Raw genomic sequence first — 16,910 nt, forward strand, 5'->3', positions numbered from 1 at the left:
CATCTCTGACTGAAGGTCATTACTGCGTGTAAGCATAGCGAAGGCTATTCTTCATATGAAATGATGAAAAAAGATAACCTTCGTGTCTTCTCAGGCTGCCTGAGTAGAAGGTAAATACTCCCTGGCATTAAAACACTACGGGGGGAAACCCTAGCGACTCTGTGAGCTCTCCTCTTCCCAGCAGAGCAGATGCCACAGGCTGCATGGGAACGGCTCACTGTGTGCACTCAGCAGCTTGCTCCGAAACACCCTACCTAGGGAGATCTCACTTCTGAAAAGTGCTGCAAAACCAAACACGTTTTGTGGTTCTCCAGCACTGTGCCCCTTTGGTTTTACTGACAGTTGCGTTAGACGGTAATTGCAGAGTGTATAACCTGACCAGTCCTTCCAGCTGCTATCCAATCATCTGTTAAGTCACAGTTTTTTCCCTTGATTTCAGTGGGTCTGGTTTTAGCTCTGACCTTCAACTGAAGAATTTTTCAGACGTGGACTAGTAGGTGAGTCTGACCATAAGGTGAAAATTGTTTAGTGCTGAAGTGCTTGAAGACTACTCACATCCTTAAGAGTAATGATGTTTGGATGCTGTCCATATCGCAAGAGGATCTCAATTTCTTCAGAGGGATCTCTCTTGCTCTTATCAATTATCTGGAATAAATGAAGCACAGTGTAGTAAGATACCAGCTAGCAGCACTAAGCACAAAAAAAGCAATTTCTAGAGCTTATACAAATTAATATTTTAAATTCTTCTCAAATTAATATTTTAAATTCTTCTATTGATCATTATTCTAGGAGAAGACAGCTCAACCCTCCGCAAGTGAGAGCTGACTATATGCCAAAGCCAGATGGAGCGATAATTAGTTTAGATTCTGAAGGCGTAGGCTCTCTTTTTGATGCCTATAGTTTTGTTTGCCCGTAAATAGTGGAGGTTACAAGAAGTGTCATCAAGAAATCAAACAACCTGGAGAGTTTTAAAATAATAATAGTTTTGAAATGACCTCTTTGATATAAAAACCGGATATGTTCATAATATTGACATATGCTTGTATATCTGCTGAGAAATTCATAGAAATTACTATCAGGTGGGTTTGTCAGAAATGAAAATGTACAGCCATTTACTGTCAGGGCAGATCTGAGTTGAAGCTACTGATAATCACTTGGCTCTTTGGGCCATGCTGTTGTAAAGAACAAGAGCGTGGCCAGGGATTGCGTTTGGCCATGTAACCAAACTGCCCATTCCTAAGCGAGAAAGAAATCTGCTCTATATATCACTTACCTGTATTTAGCATCTTTTGCCTGATCAGAGAGCATAATGAGACATGAAAACTTTTTAATTTTATAGCAGCAGGTCTCAGAAAAGCATGACACCTGCTGCTTAAACAGCATCACTGCATGGAAAGCCTGCTGTTAGGATGGCGCTGACTTCTCGTCAATGCTCCTATTACCGATATTTGAGATGTTAATCAAAGAGCTTTGATCATTTGCCCAGTTGAGAGCACTGATTAGTGTTTCTCACATTGCAGATTTAAATGGTAAATATGAAACAAAAAATAGCTATAAAATAATGCAAGGAAGACCTCTGTATTTTGGAATCTCAAATGCAACTGCACAGGGAATGGCAAAAGACTCATTCTACTAGAAACTCGTTAGGAATACAGTATTTTGGCACAATTTCTTATTGCTAGAAAACAGCAGCAGTACTTTTGAGTAACAGGTTTACTGAAGAGGAATGGGTGGCATTTTCAGAAAATCATAATCCCATTATTGGCTTGGATTTCAAGGCTTCCAACCTTAAATGTGGTTAGTTCTCTCTAAGAACTAGGCACAGAACACAGATTTAAAACAATGGTGTTTGGAGGGAAATAACTTTTTAAAAAACTCTTTTGTTAATGAGGATAAATGCCTGGCTCCTTTTGCATGCATTTTTTTATGGCTCAATTATGGCGATACACATTTAAGCACGTGTCTAGAGTTTTATCCATCAGCTATAATAGTGCATACTTGAATATATATCAGAGGTTGTGTAACCATCATGATTGGCATGCATTTGCATTGATAATGATGGTCAGTAGTTGTCCATGATTGAGGTATGCATTTGAAACCACATCAGTGCTTTGATTCTGAATCAATAGCAGCGTGACAAGCGAAGTACAACAGGGAGCCGATGCAGGTAGATGGCTGTTGTCCACATTTGAATAAATGAAGGAAAACCCTCCAAAACAGGTGAGTGGAAAAAATTCTACTAGCAATTTCTCCTTAGAATAATGTTGTTCCCCCAGTTTAGTTGAGACATTCTCAAAAAGCCAATGAAACCCTGATTGAATGACTCCTCATAAATACAACCAGAGTGACTGAATGTGTCCCACTCAACCAATAACTCCAACATATAAAAAGATCCTCAGGGCCACTTCCGTGGCTAAACTAATATAGCTCTGGTTGAGTTAATGGAGTTACACACGTGTGCACCTGTTAGGATCTGCCTGCCTCGGACAAACCAGCAGAATTTACTGCAGCATGTATTACTACCACTGTATGAAATACTGCTATCACTATGGCATTGGAGCAAGCAACATATTCCAGATTCCTGTTCTGTTGTACTTTCCTGTGAAAGGAAATATCCAGAGCTGTGGAAAATTCTAAGCAGCTATTAATAATGCAGGACTATAAATGTATATATATGACCTAAAAAAAAAAAAAATCTGGGCCAAGAACAGTCTCAGCTATTGACACAAAACTCAAAATAACATAACCTGCAGCAGTCTGCTACTGATTTAGTATGAACGCAACAGCAGTAGATGATATGTAATGCTTCTAATTCAAAATATGCTATATAAATATAAATTGCAAGACAGTCCTGCTAAATATGCATGCTTTTTGCTTCAATGTGTGCACAAGCTGCAATACAGTGATTAAACAGATGAGCTGCCCCAAACCACACAACAAATCATTGTCAGAGCTGTGAAGGGACCTGCCAAATTCCTCTCAGTCCCTGGGCAGTCCAGTTGGACAGACCAGAACGATTTTTTTTCCTCCACAGCAAGAGATTGTCACCCTGATGGTGCCTCTCTCCTGCATGCCTGTGACTTACACTTGGTCCATGCCCGATGAAGCAGCAAAGGAGGTGGCTGCTGCGATTTTAGCAGAAATCCCTCTTCAATTCAGACTGGCTGCAGTATGCCCCGTTTCTTTATTCACGTGCTGCAGCGGCCACAGCAGCTCCTCAAACATGCCCCATAGCTCCACTGTGATACCTGATTCTCCTGGTCTTCCTCTTCAGGAAAGCGTTTCGGTGTGTTGTTAAACCCATACCAGACTTTCCAAAGAGGGAAGCTGCCACGTCAGGGTGGTTTGGCCTGTGGTGGCTGCCTCCTTTTGCACCCAGGGGTGTCTGCATCACAACATGGGGTGCTGCATCCCCAGAACATCTGCAAACCTTGCCCCAGCTTAGTGCCAAAATGAGCTCTGGTAAAATGCAGGCCCAGTGCTCCTTATTGAACACATGGGCTAAGGGAGGTGTGTCGTGGACTTCTGGTGATATGTGTAAGTAGTTCTGAGATTCTCAAAAAGTACCAGATTAAATTAAATTATGTAAGTGAAAAGGCAGTGGTTTCACTAGACAGGTGTAAAACAAGCGCTCTTTTATGCAGCTGTACTTTCAGATTTTCACTGCGGGTGTTGCTGTATATAACGTGGAGGAAAAGCATGCTCCAGGCACCTCATGCAGACGCAGCAGGACAGCAGGAGGATGGAGGCTGCCCCGGCACGGCCCCCTCTGGGCGCTCTTCTGGTCCTCGCCAGCCAGGCGCAGAGCTGCTGGGCCGGCCAGCAAAAGCGCGGGGCTTCTGCCATACCTGTGCGGTACCCACCCGCTGTCCCCTCCAGACAGCAACATCCAGGCTGCTGGGCACAGAGTCCAGAATCACCGTGCACACCTCGCCCACAACCCTACGCGCTTACCTACACACACGCCCCCCTTCCTGGAGTGAGTCAATGCCAAGATAGATGAAGCAGCCTTGACCGTAATTTGAAAAGCATTCACTAAGTGAGTATTAGTGATTGCCAGAGAAGGGGAGGGAGGCATTACAAAGCCTAACCGTGGCAGTACTCTACCCCCTGGAAGCAAATTGGGGTGCTCTTCTTGCTGGCCCTGGCTTTGAGGGGGGGACACACACCTGGTGAGCATCTGCTGGCTCCCGGGGCTGTCCTCCCCCTGCACTGAGCTCCGGTGTCCCCCCAGGCTCTCCCAGGGTGGGGGCACGGATGTTCTTTCCAGTGGGCTTTGATCAGCGGTGAACCACTACCAGAGCAGACACCCATACCAGGCACTTGGCTTTCCATTCCGGTGTTACTGTTTCTTCCTCCTCCTGCTCCTGCTTTGGTGTTTGCTTACCTCCAAGTCTGAAAGATCAGCGCTATGCCAGTCCACCTCTGCGTATGGAGAGGCTTTAGCTTTGTCCATTGAATTCAGCCAGTGCAGATCATGTAGACCAGACATATGTGGCACTTCACACCCAACCAACGCAGCGCTTAGGTATGGGCCTCAAACTAATTTTAACACAACATTTCTCAGAGCTATGCTTTCAGGCTGCCCAGCGAGACCCCCCAAGGGTAGCCTGTTGTTGGCTACCCTGCTTTAATGAGGACCAAAGGCTCTGGATTTTTTCCTACCTATATACTGGAAGCTGCAATGCTAGAAAGAAAATAAAGGATTTAAGGTTACAGGTATGGATACAGGAACTGCCATACTCTCGTCAGACCTCCTACATGAGACCACAGACGGCCATAGCATGTGACACCGTCTCTGCTCTTGTTCAGAATTAACATTATTATTATTACTAATCGGTCAATTTTTTTGCTGTCTAGTAGCTTTCAAGCTCTACTGTTGGATGCTGGCAGGCTAAGGATGTCTGCCTGAATTTTAGATAGGCAATGGCACTCTTGCACCCTGATTAAAAGCTGAGTGAAGCTATGTAACTTCTAAATATTTCTTGTGGTAACCAAGGGCATTTGCCACTCTGGTCACTCTGTTTCCTCTGAGACACTGCATCTTGCATGAAGACAGACTCTTCTTTATCCCTCTCTGTGGCAGCCCATGAACCTGCTGCAGCTCCTCCTGTGCAAGGAACAATGCCTTTTCTTTAGGAAATTCATTCTGATTTGAACTCACCTAATGTGCACATAAACACCCCCTGTTACAGAATTAAGGGAAGATTTTCTTTGCTACTAGTCCTGAGGTTTTGAGTAATACACAATGATGCCACTTTTCTATTTCTCTCTGTAGATGTGTGGTGAGGAAGAACAGCAACCCAGAAAGCCATCATACTGTATAAGGAACTTAACTGAAAATGTAACAAGAGCTCTGTTGTACTTTGGCAGAGAAGAGCTATGAAGCACAGGGGTTTTCTATTGTCCTGCAGAAAAATAAGAAACTGAGCCATGCAACAAATAGACTTTTCTCTATGTATTGGACACCCAGGGATCGCTTAGAAACTCATCTGTATTAAACAGTGGATGAAACAATTCCAGAGTAAAATGGGCTCAGCACATGCGATGGTGTCCTTTGATCTAACAGGGGACTTGCTTGTTCTTTGACTGTCACATCCTCTGTGCATTTCACCGGCTAGCTGAAAGAAAAGGTGCATTTTCTTCAGCGGAATTTAGGGTAAGAACCTCATGCTATTTTAAAATGAGTTGAGCACCATCAAAGAACAAAACTGAACTCTTTCTCTGTCAAGGAAGAAAGGATCAGGAGGGAACATTTTCAAAATCCCAATTAATGCGTCTGGTCAGTTTTTACAAGTCCTTTTACAAGTCTTCTGCATGGAAAAAAAATCACCTGGTTCTCCCTTACTAATGGGTTTTCAAAGTCTTCAGCCTTGCCAGGGTGGACTGATGAGTATAAAAGAGAGTATCAGTACAGTTCTGTGTGGGCAAAGACTTGCTGAAAATGGTCCAGCAACTCTATAGGCAGTATATATTGATATTTGCTTTTTGCAGTTTTGTGAAGGTATTTGCGTGCTTCCAACTGCGTAGATAAATTTCTGCTTCTGGATCTAGTTATGCCATTAGCAGATGTTACAGTCCTCAGCTGTTGATACCACCCACCAGCTGGGACTTACAGCCTTCACAGCCCTGCCAAAGAAATGGTATGTGTGAACACTCCCTAATCCGCTTTGGGCAGAATTAGCCCTGTTAATACAAATTGCCTTTTCAAACAGCTGAAATTAACCTGGGTGACCTTGGGCGAGGAGGACGGCTGTGTTTCTCACATGGAGTTCTCCATCACTACAGTTGTGAGATTGGAAAAAGGCAGGAGGTAGGAGGTGACAATTTAACTGCCTTTGGTGTCTGGAAAATGAACAGCCTAAAAGAGAAGGTGAGAGAAAAGCAACAGAGTGAGAAAGATGACAGAAAAGAAACATGGGATGCACTGATGGGAAGAGCAGCGGTATGGGCCTGGGGAGAAAGGATGGGGCTCTGGCCAGGCTAAGCTGGAGCTGGCAGCGAGGCAACTGCTGTCTGTTGTTGGGCCTTCCCGTGCTGGGGAGAAAGGACTTTGCGCATCTTTAATGAATGAGCAAGACTGCATTAAAACATTTGCTTGGCTCTGACTTGATTTTTCCCCTTAAGGGGAACAGGATGCAAAAGCTCCATCCAATCACCCAACTGAAATGGGCACTGACAGCAATCTCCCTTCTTGGGAAAGCTAAATGTACCTCATGCTGGCACTGTGGTTTAACCCGTAACGCTGTGGTGCGTGCCACTACCACGGATGGCAGCAAAAATCCTCCGTCTTATTTTAGTGGATTTATTCCGCAACAAGAACTGCAAACATTGGGAAGCATTAAGGGTACACCCTGCCGTGCGGGCATGGCTAAAAAGTAGGTTGCGGGGCTTTGACTGAGGAGCTGTAGCGGGTCATGCTGCAGGGGCATAAGGCGTAGCTCTTTTTGCCCCCAGTCCCAAAAGGGGCCAGCGTCTGCCTCGTCTCCAACTGCCCCGAGTCACCTTTCCTGGCAGCTGAAACTGAGATGCAAGGGTGTGAAGCGGGGCGGCTGAGCCACTGGTGCAGTCCTCACCTGCTGCTCCGGCGACAGCAAAGAAAGTCTGGCAGAAGGCCGGGGCAGGCACCCGGGCATTGCGATACCTTGAACAGCCACCGCTGAGGCTGCCAGCGCGTTTAGGCAGCAGGACCACCTAAAGCTCCTTTTGACCAGCACCAGGGAACTTAGACGGCTTTGTGGAAAAAGCGTGGAAGAGGAAGAGAGCTTTATACAGTCTTTAAAGCTGCTTTATTTTCTATTAAATACTTCAAAGTTTTTTCTAAAGCCCGTTTGGAGTGTAAGCATGGGTTAATCACATTTAAGAAGAGATACATATAATACGGTGTGATGCGATACTCCCTGTAGAAATCCTTTCCTTTTCTGGGAGGGATGAGCAAAGGGAGAATTAATTTTCTGTCCCTTTGCACATTATGACTACACTATATCCATGATACATTTTGAAAATTCAGGCTCCACTGGTGGAACTGACTATAGGCGGGATTTGCATCAGCATGCAGAGATTTTAACCTGACAGTTTCATCTACAGTATTAATTCCAATGAAAGTATCACAGAGAGAGAGTTCTGCAGTTCTGTGCCGCTGGAAAATGTGCAGGTTTCCATTTCAGTAATATTTTTTTCTAAAAATAAGCCCTATTCATGCCAAGCATCTGTTTTAATTTGGTTCCTTTTTTTGATGTCAAATTACTCAAGCTGGATGAAAATCACTGCAGAAAGGCTAACATTACTTAAAAGGACATGGTATAATTTTACATTTAAGATGTCTCCGAGGAGGATTATTCCAAGACTAATAGTTTCTGAGGGACTATTTGCTGTGCTATTAGTTTTGATTAGCTCCAGAAATTCATTCTCCCCATTCATGCTTAAAATCTTTCTAGAAAAATAGTGAAATGAATATTCAGAGAAACAGGCCTAATTAGCAATACTTTTCTGAAATAAGCACTGGCCATCAGATCAAGCTGTGTGGGTGAGACATTAAACTTTCCGCATGCAGAGCATGCCCACTCACTGCCACTGTTTGCCGACTTAGCACTCCTAAGCTGTCAACGGGAACTGTAGTACTTATTAATTAGCATTTATACAGTAGCACACATTTTCTAAGCTATGCAGAAACATTAACAAATTTGTTCGAGTAGCACCTGTGAAACAAAAAAGCTCATTCTAGAGAGAAGCCTGCAGTTTTGGAGGCAGAACAGCTCGGTGGGAAAGGCTCTGCACTGTGTTTTAGTCTGCTCTGCTCAGCCCTAGCACACGTCCTTGGATCAGACTGATGAGTTTTCAGTCCGTAAAATGACTGCAGTGCTACTCCCACCTTCTTTTACAAAAAGCTTCAGGGATAGAAACCAGTATGTCACATTCAGATCTTTTAAAAGGGGAAAATTATTACATCAATGTGGAAGACAAATACAAGAAACACGGTTTAAGTGGCCCCAAAAGAGAAACAGAGCCACAAAGGACTAAGTTCTGTCCAAAACACTTAGGTATTTGGCAAGCAAGCTAGAGAAGAGAAACATGATATTACTGAGCTGTAAGAAAACTGCTGCCTGATCCTAAGTCTCAGAAAAGATCTAGTTAGCAGTGAGAAATACCATCATCTCACATTGTTCAGAGGCTCAGCCATGCCAAGGAGAGGCACTGTGAGCTTCATGACCAAATGGGAAGGGAGGCTGCAGGAATCCTTATGCCAGAGGGGACGCACAATCACCGCACATGTAAGATTTGCTCTGAAGCTGCGTTTAAAAGGTGGTCTGTATACATTTCTGTATTTCCTCAAGCAATGCCTTGATCCCATTTACCCCAAAAGTCACCGGCCAGCAATGGCTCTTGCTGCTTACAAACAAGCTTGCTGCTTGTAGAAGTGCTCAGGGCACTCCTGGCTCTCTGCCCTGCTTTCTTCTCTCAGGTCCTTCCAGCAGAGCCCAGTGCTCTGTACTGGCCCATCCTTTCTAAAGCTGTAACTGCAGGCTCCTGCCTATTTGAGCAGTGCCTCCTTGGACAACTGACTTATTTCTGTGGGGAGAGTATCTGGCAGAAATCTGAACACACTGAAAACAACAGAGAAGTGAAACTCATTGAAGTTTTGCAGGTATTTGACTAAACCCAAATCTTAAACAATGAGGACAGCATATAAAATATGCTATGTTGCCTCCTGCTGCAGTGAGTGAAATTGTACACAGCTGACCTGGTCCAGCGTGGAAGTCAGGCCCTTTGATGAAGTTGTTTGAAACGGGAAAACCAAGAAAACCTTCAAAAATACTCTCACAGATCAGATGTAAGATCCTCATAGACAACTTTCTCCACCACTTCTTTGCTACATTATCCATTTTACTGTAAATAATTTTCTCCTTCCATCACATCCAGTGGACACCCATCCATGCTGTTTGTAATCACTCTTATCATATCCACCATGGATCCCAGTGGTAGTCTAGGACTCTTCATGCTGGTTTCTTTGCAGAGCACTCTGGAAAACAGCCCTCCCTATGCAGATCCAAAGCAGCACAGAGATTTGTGCCTAAATCTGCTCTGAAGCCTGTATCTCCTACATGGCACCCTACCTGAATCCCAGCTTTATAAACCAGATTTCATGGGAGAACATGGTAAGTGTTCTCTGTAGTTTATCAAGGTAACAAGGGGTCTTACACCTCTGACCCTGCATTTTGTAAGGCTACGTTTCCACTAGTATGACAGATCCAACTCCTTTGTATGCGAGGGGGAGGACGTCTCGGTCATCTCCTTGAAGAGTCTGTTTTACCAACTGCTCTCACCATCAGACTTTGTTTTCTGAAACTCCCTTTTTTTAGCTTCAAGACATTCTGTCTTGTCTTGCTGTCTTTAGCAGCCAAATGGTTGTCATCCATCATTTATATCACCTTAGAGATATTTATAGATTTTGATTGCATCCCACTGGACTCTTGTCTCTCTTACATCATATGTATTTGTAGCTCTCTTGATAGAGCTTGCCTTGTAATTATTGCATATTTTCTGCTATAGATTTTCTCTAATTTGTTTATATTCCATCTTAAACCATGGATACCAAAATAGCACATGGTCCCACAGGGACTACAGGCAAAACTCACTTACTTATATGCAAGCATGTTAGTAAGACAGAAACCTACAGATTTTATTGATAAAACTTTAACTACACGAGCAAGACATTTATGCAACCCTTGTCTGGTGCTGGTATTCAAATCTTTGTATCTCCATCCTAAGAATTAGCTGAGTATATTGAACAGCTTCATTACATACAGAATCATAGTATAGAATCATAGAATCACTTTGGTTGGAAAAGACCTTTGAGATCATCGAGTCCAACCTTTAACCTAATCCTGCCATCCCACCACTAATATCAGCCAGGGAATGAAAGCAAATAGGAATGAAAATTTTGGGGGAGACTGCAGTCAGAGAAAAAACAGAGACATTTTCTCAATAAAATACTGGTAAGTGTCTTTCAGAATCATCATATCTCGCAGAGACAAAAGATACGCTCCTCATAGATAAGCTATCTCAGGGAAGAGCAAGGACAGTTAGAGGGTTATGGAAGCATTGTTATCACTCCCTTCAGCTGGGTAACAGGCTTTTTAATGAGGTCTTTTTATATCATGTTATATTCTTCCTGATGCCATTTCCCCCCCCCCCCCCCCCCCCGAGTGTGGGGTGTGATAGAGCCATACCCTCATCCATACAAACCTTACTGTGCCAGCCACCCAGCAAAGTCAAGAGGAGTTTGCATGACTAGGGATCAAATGGGAACCAAGACAGGACCTCAGCCCCTGATCCACACTCATTCAGCCCATCCTCTGCTTTGCAGAGTCTTGTTACTGCTCAGCTCCAGAAGCAGGTAACTTCTGCTAAATTTCAAAGCTAAATTTAAAGAGGATGCATTAACCAGTGGCTCTGACCTGGAGACCTCTGCACATAACCCTGGGGCCTGACCCCCGTACCACGTTCTGGCGCAGGCAGAGGGAGGAAAGGCTGGATGAGCAGTGGATGGGTACCTGCTGGTGTGGACAAGCTGGCAGGCTCAGGGCCAAGAAATCTGAGGTTATCCAGAAAACTTTCCATTAGACTTGCCTATTAAAATCCTGATATATTTATCCATGTGCCACCAGACACTAGGTACCTCCCAGCCAGATAAAAATAGACACAAACCCTGCCCTGAAAGTTTCACAGTCTGTTTCACTTTAGAGGAAAGTCACTTTAGTGACTTTCTATGGTTAAGGAGAAACAAATCTAAGCAAATCTCTCTAGATCTACAGACACCTTAGCTGTCAAGGAGATTTGTTGACCTTTGGACTGATTATTTTTTTCTTCTTTTTCTCCTTTTCCTGTTTCAATAAATAAATAAAGCTCCATGTGTTTGGGATTCCTATTTTCTTAAAAGAATCACAAAAGAGTGCACCACGCTGCAGTCAATCTTAGAAGACTACTTTTTTTTTTTGTTATTCACGCTTTCTGCAGTCAGCACTAAACTCCTGACATAACCATAATATAGGTTATAAAGAAAAAGTTGTAGAGCCAACTAAATACCAGTATGTAACCTCCAGTCTTCAGATTAGCATGATATTGAATCTACTTACACCAACCACCTAAACCCAACCAAACCAAGACCATGAACATCAATGGAAGAGGAAAATGAAGTTTAAAGAAATTATGAAACAACTCTGGAAATCACAGAATCACACAGAACCACAGAATGGCAGGGGTTGGAAGGGACCTCAGGAGATCATCTAGTCCAACCCTCCTGCTAAAGCAGGTTCTCCTAGAGCAGGTTGCACAGGACATTGTACAGGTGGGTTCTGAATATGCCCAGAGAAGGAGACTCCACTACATCTCTTGGGGAGACTAAGTTACTCACTGTTATTAGCAAATAAATAGAGGTATATAGCAAGTCTGATTACACAGGCCTGCTAAAAACAGCCCTCACAAGTTGCTGACTTCTATTTATTGATAGCATGTTGACATCACTTCTCCGCTGGTATTGCGTTTTTATAGCTAATTAAAACGCACCTTCTCCCCAGTCTGCACATACCAGAACACGCCGATATAGATGTACTTTCAGTGCTTCGTAATTACCAGAATTATATATGAACTGTAGGATTTACTAGGACTCCAGCATAAAGTAACCTGTATCCCAGAGGCAGACACAGACTGCAAAATCTGGCTTTGCTTACAGCTGTGGAACATTTGGAGCCAAATGGGTGGTTAGTACATTACAGAGATAGGAAAAAGTCATGAAATTCACATGTGCTTCGAGATCCAAATTCCATTGTAATGTTGGCATCTGCAAAATTGGACTTGTCATTTGGGACTATGTCTACTGTATGTTTTCCTTCTTTGAGGGAGGGAGAAATGTATACCCACCCTGGCTCTAACAGCATGGAAGGACTAAAAATCCGTAGGATTTAACCAGTTAGGTATTTTTTTGACCTGGGGAAGAAAATAGTTGGCATCAAGCTGTTGAAGCTGGCATCTATGCCACCTGTCTCTGCAAGGTTTGGGGCAGTTACCGTATCGGGGGTAGAATAGGCCATAGCAGCAGCTGTTTCTACTTAGCATTATCCACCAGTAATCTCTCTTGGATGTAAGGAGTCAATCTACATAGAGAAATCTTTAGAAAAAGGGGGATGCTATCAGCTCCTTTGCAAATTTACTTAATCTGGCATCAGTACGGAGCACATCTGAAAATCCAGCTTGAAAGCTTCGCTGCAAGTAGGGATCCAAGCTTGTAACCACCGCAACGGTTTTAAGTAAAGAAAAACTTTTGGAATACGCTAATTGCATCAAGTGTCTGGCAGGTTTTGAAAAATCTGATTCACCAAGAACTCTGAACTGTAGCATTTCCTTTGTTTTCCAAATGACAGCTCTTAATCTGTTTAGGCTTCCATTGCAGACTTTCTTCCATCCACGGAAATCCCTCCCATCTGCTCCAGCATCATTCTTTCACTTAATTGACTTATTTTCTCTAGATACTGATGTGACTGAAATAGTTTGATCTGATTTTCCTTTGCTTCTGACCTCACTGTTACATTTATACCCCCATGAAGCTTGTAACTGTGATCGACAGTGCCAGTTCCCTTTGCTATTAAAAATCATTATGCCTGCAGTAGGCAGGATGATCCATATTCTAGCAGAAGAATCTGAAACATGTTAGAGGTCCATCAGAGGAGAAACTATTTTTCTTCTCTCTTCTTTCTACCAGAGTCTTATAAATCATTCGGAAGAATGAACAATATACTTACTTTATATTTCGTAACTTTATACTTTTTGTCACTTGGGAATGAGATGGAAAGAAAGTATAAGAGTGAAATTTTAAAAGTGCCTCAGAGAATGAACATGCGGTAGAATATGATACAAAGACTTTCTAAACCAACATCTACCTGCACTGACCCAGGTAGGTGGCTACTAGTTTCAGGGTAGACTCAGTTTGTAGGAAACTTGGCCGACTACAAGGTTTTCTGTTGCATGGTATTGAAATGCTCTCAGAAGTGGAGAAAGAATTCTGAATTCTTAAATATTGCATTCAGGACTTTAAGGGCATGTCTAGAATAGATTTAGAGTTTATTATTAGCATTTCATTTTTACAGATGGCATGGAAAAAGACGGAAGAGGTTGTAAGAAAACTCTCTTCCTCTGCAGGTTCAGTGATTGGATTTACAAAGGCAGTTAGACGCCTACAGGTGCAGAGAGATGTCTAGGGGAGCTTCCAAAAGCAACTCAGTGATTGATGTCCCCAGTCTCACTGAACTCTGAAACGAAGGAAATTCCAGATCCAGTCAAGTGCTTTTACAACATCAGCAAAGAACTTCTCTGCTAGATATCTAATTATCTCTGTAAGATGGCCCTCAGTTAGCTGCAGATGGCCAGAAAAAGGAAAAGGGATGAAATTTTTTCCATTTTAATAAGTATATTCTGCTTCTGGGCTGGGAAAAGTTTTGTTTTTCTTCTGAGTGGATTTTCCGGCTATAGCTCTGACTCAAGTTACTCTGCCTTGGGGCCCTTGCTGCCTCAGTATGGCACTACGCAGCAGTAGTAAATAAGGCCTGGTGAGTGGCAGTCTCCATGGTGGGATTATTTACCCAGCGACATGATGTGTGTCTTCCCGCAGCGATGCCGCCACATCATTTCCTTAACTCCTTCACTGTCACCAGCTTCCCCTGGGGAGACGGGATGATGCTCTCTGACGTGTCGCCAGTTCATCTTAAAGAGGGAACTTTTAATGAGGTGGTGCCAGGCAAATGGAGCTACTGCCTGTCATACAAACTATCACTGCAGATATTTTTTCCTGTGAGTGTTACGTATTAGGGAGCACTGAGAAAATTATACTTACTGAAAGAAATCAAAAGCGTCTAATTACAGTGATCTTTATAGAGAGAGTTAAAGGATGCATGTCAAAAGGGACTGATATATAATTACGATAATATCAGCTGCAACTCCTGTGCTATCTAATTACTTGAAATGGGTGGCATTGTGCGATCTTTATGAAAGTGAGCTACTTTGATAACAAAATGATATAATCTTAATATGAAATAAAAATAAAATTGAAAGGAAAGTAAAATGAATATATTGGTAGGAATAATAATCAAAGAGGCAGCATGCAATGTGCTGGAAAGACAGCACAAACCGAAACCCACCGTCTCCAACCTCAAATCTGCGCTACACATTTGACTCACACTGTGTCAGAAACTGAGATGCTGCGCATGTTGCCTAAACTGGTAGCCAAACCCAAGACATTTCAGCATGACAAGAGAAGAGTCATAAGAAGTGGAGGAAGAGAGAAATAAAAAGAGGAAAGATTAATAAAAATGGGAAAGAGCATAAACCTAGCAATCAAAGTGTTAAACTCCTCCAGAGTTTTGATTGTCTGCACGTGTTGAGTTTGCTCTGGATCCTCTGAGGTACTCCAAACCCCCAGCTCCTGAGTAGGTGCTGGACCCTCCCAGATTCAGGCACTCAGACATCTTTCAAGACCAAGGTCTTTCTATTTCAGTTTCATGCTGGCTGTATTACACTGATAAAACCATCAGCAATACTGGATATAAATAAAATATTAAAGTTATTACTTTAATTTAGCATATATTTTGTTCATCACAGATGTAATTTAATTACACAGAACCCATATGTACTATAACATAATGCCATCTGTTGACAAATGACCTGGACACTGGAAAAACCTGATTTTTCTATTCATTAGAAATGAAAATCCTAGCATGTTCATGTGCAAGCCCACGGACCTGCTGGTAGGTCCATGCTCCTAATTATGGTGTAGCCTAGAAAAATCAACCATTATTTAAACAGTGACATCAACAGATTGTCAGTTATTAGTGGTTTCCAGATTTTTGTGACCACCACGGGGAGACACCGAAACTTTCATGGACACTGCATTATAGTCAGTCTTGTAATGGAAAATGAGACTGAAAGGTTTAATATTATTCTATTGACTCATTCATCTCATGGACTGCAGTTTGGATCACTTATTTAAGCTCTCATCATTTCATTTAATAATTCAATTAATAAAAGACACAATCTCATTTATAAGCTAGGTTCATGTATCCTTTCTAAAATTTTAAAATAAGAAAAGTAGAGTGGCAATTGGCTAGAATCCCTTGTTTACTGCAAGTTTGGTAAATACATTTCTCTGTGTACTGATTTGAAGAAGCTACTTCTTGTCTCATGCTTATTTAGGCAATCCATTCCCATGAGATCATACAGAATGAAAGGATCTGACATAACCATCTGTGTCTTTTCAAATTCATCATACTAATTCCTCATTTAATCCAATATTGTCACTTTTTGGTACAAAAACATGAAATACTTTTCTATCACATGAGTGTTTTAATTGCTATGCTTTTTTCCTTAAAGAAAACTGGATGTTTGTAACTCTTCCTCTGAGCTGTAACCTCACAACTACTTGCCACATGCATTGGTCTGTTCTGTCCTCTGTAACAGCTGCATACCGTTTATTCAGTAGCATTTAATGGAGATTGTGACTTTGTCCTCTGAACATGACCTTCCATGACCTTCCAAAGCAGTTCTACTGGAGTTCTTCCCTATCAGAAAAGGTTCCTCATAGCTATATCCTAGCAGCTTCCTGGCCTCTGTGGCTGTGGTGACTGTTTTATGTAGTGTTGCTTGACCAAGTGTGAAGTTCACTGACTTTTCTTTAATATCCAACTAAATTCCACCAAATTGATACTTTAAATCTCTGATGAAGATTGCCTTTTTCTGCTTTGTGTAGCATTTTGGTGTTGAACATCAAGGAGACAAAAGGAAATCTGAGTTTTTGAAGGTGATCATGGTTTCCACTGACAAATGTGTCTAATTACAATTAAAAAAAGGTCAGAACTAAATAACTTGAGAAAGAAGAATAAAATGCTTTCACCTTTGAAATAATTTTATATGATGTTTTGTTTATTTATGATGATTCAATGTAGGATCTGCTAAAAATCTTATCTAGTTTGCAAGGAGCATGGCTGAAATGATTAGCAGGATTTCCATGCAAGACTGTAAAAGTTTTTTTCCATAGGGGAGTTTTACTTGATGATATTAAGGTTTGATAAATAATATAAGGCTTATCATGAAACCTGTCATCTTCCAAAGGAAAAAAAAAACCAACCAAAAAACCAAGCAACACCTGCCAACGAGAAATAAGCCAGCAAAATATCCACTGACCACACTGCTGTCCAGGCTGGCAAAGCGGTCTCAACCACATTTCTGGCATCTACCAGAAGACTTTCTTACCTTCACCGCAAACTCTGTTTCTGTAGCTTTATGAACACATCTCTTGCACACTGAATAGGAGCCAATTCCTATGTCCTCCTTGATCTCGTATCCATCTGTAAAGTGAATGTTGT

The 16,910-nt window shown here is 42.3% G+C and overlaps 1 protein-coding gene across 1 annotated transcript in view; it reads right to left on the reverse strand.

Moving 5' to 3' along the window:
• LOC104128301 (ribosomal protein S6 kinase alpha-2) overlaps positions 1-16,910 on the reverse strand; it is a 175,079-nt gene that overhangs the window by 11,232 nt on the left and 146,937 nt on the right. The window contains exons 14-15 of the mRNA XM_009641061.2: positions 16,798-16,908; positions 556-645 (exon numbers count right to left, since the gene is read on the reverse strand). Of these exons, the coding sequence (XP_009639356.1) occupies positions 556-645; positions 16,798-16,908 (201 nt within the window). The remainder of the gene's footprint in view (positions 1-555; positions 646-16,797; positions 16,909-16,910) is intronic.

The sequence above is a fragment of the Egretta garzetta genome, unplaced genomic scaffold (genome assembly GCF_000687185.1).
Source record: "Egretta garzetta isolate BGI_Z169 unplaced genomic scaffold, ASM68718v1 scaffold676, whole genome shotgun sequence".
Lineage (NCBI taxonomy): Eukaryota > Metazoa > Chordata > Aves > Pelecaniformes > Ardeidae > Egretta > Egretta garzetta.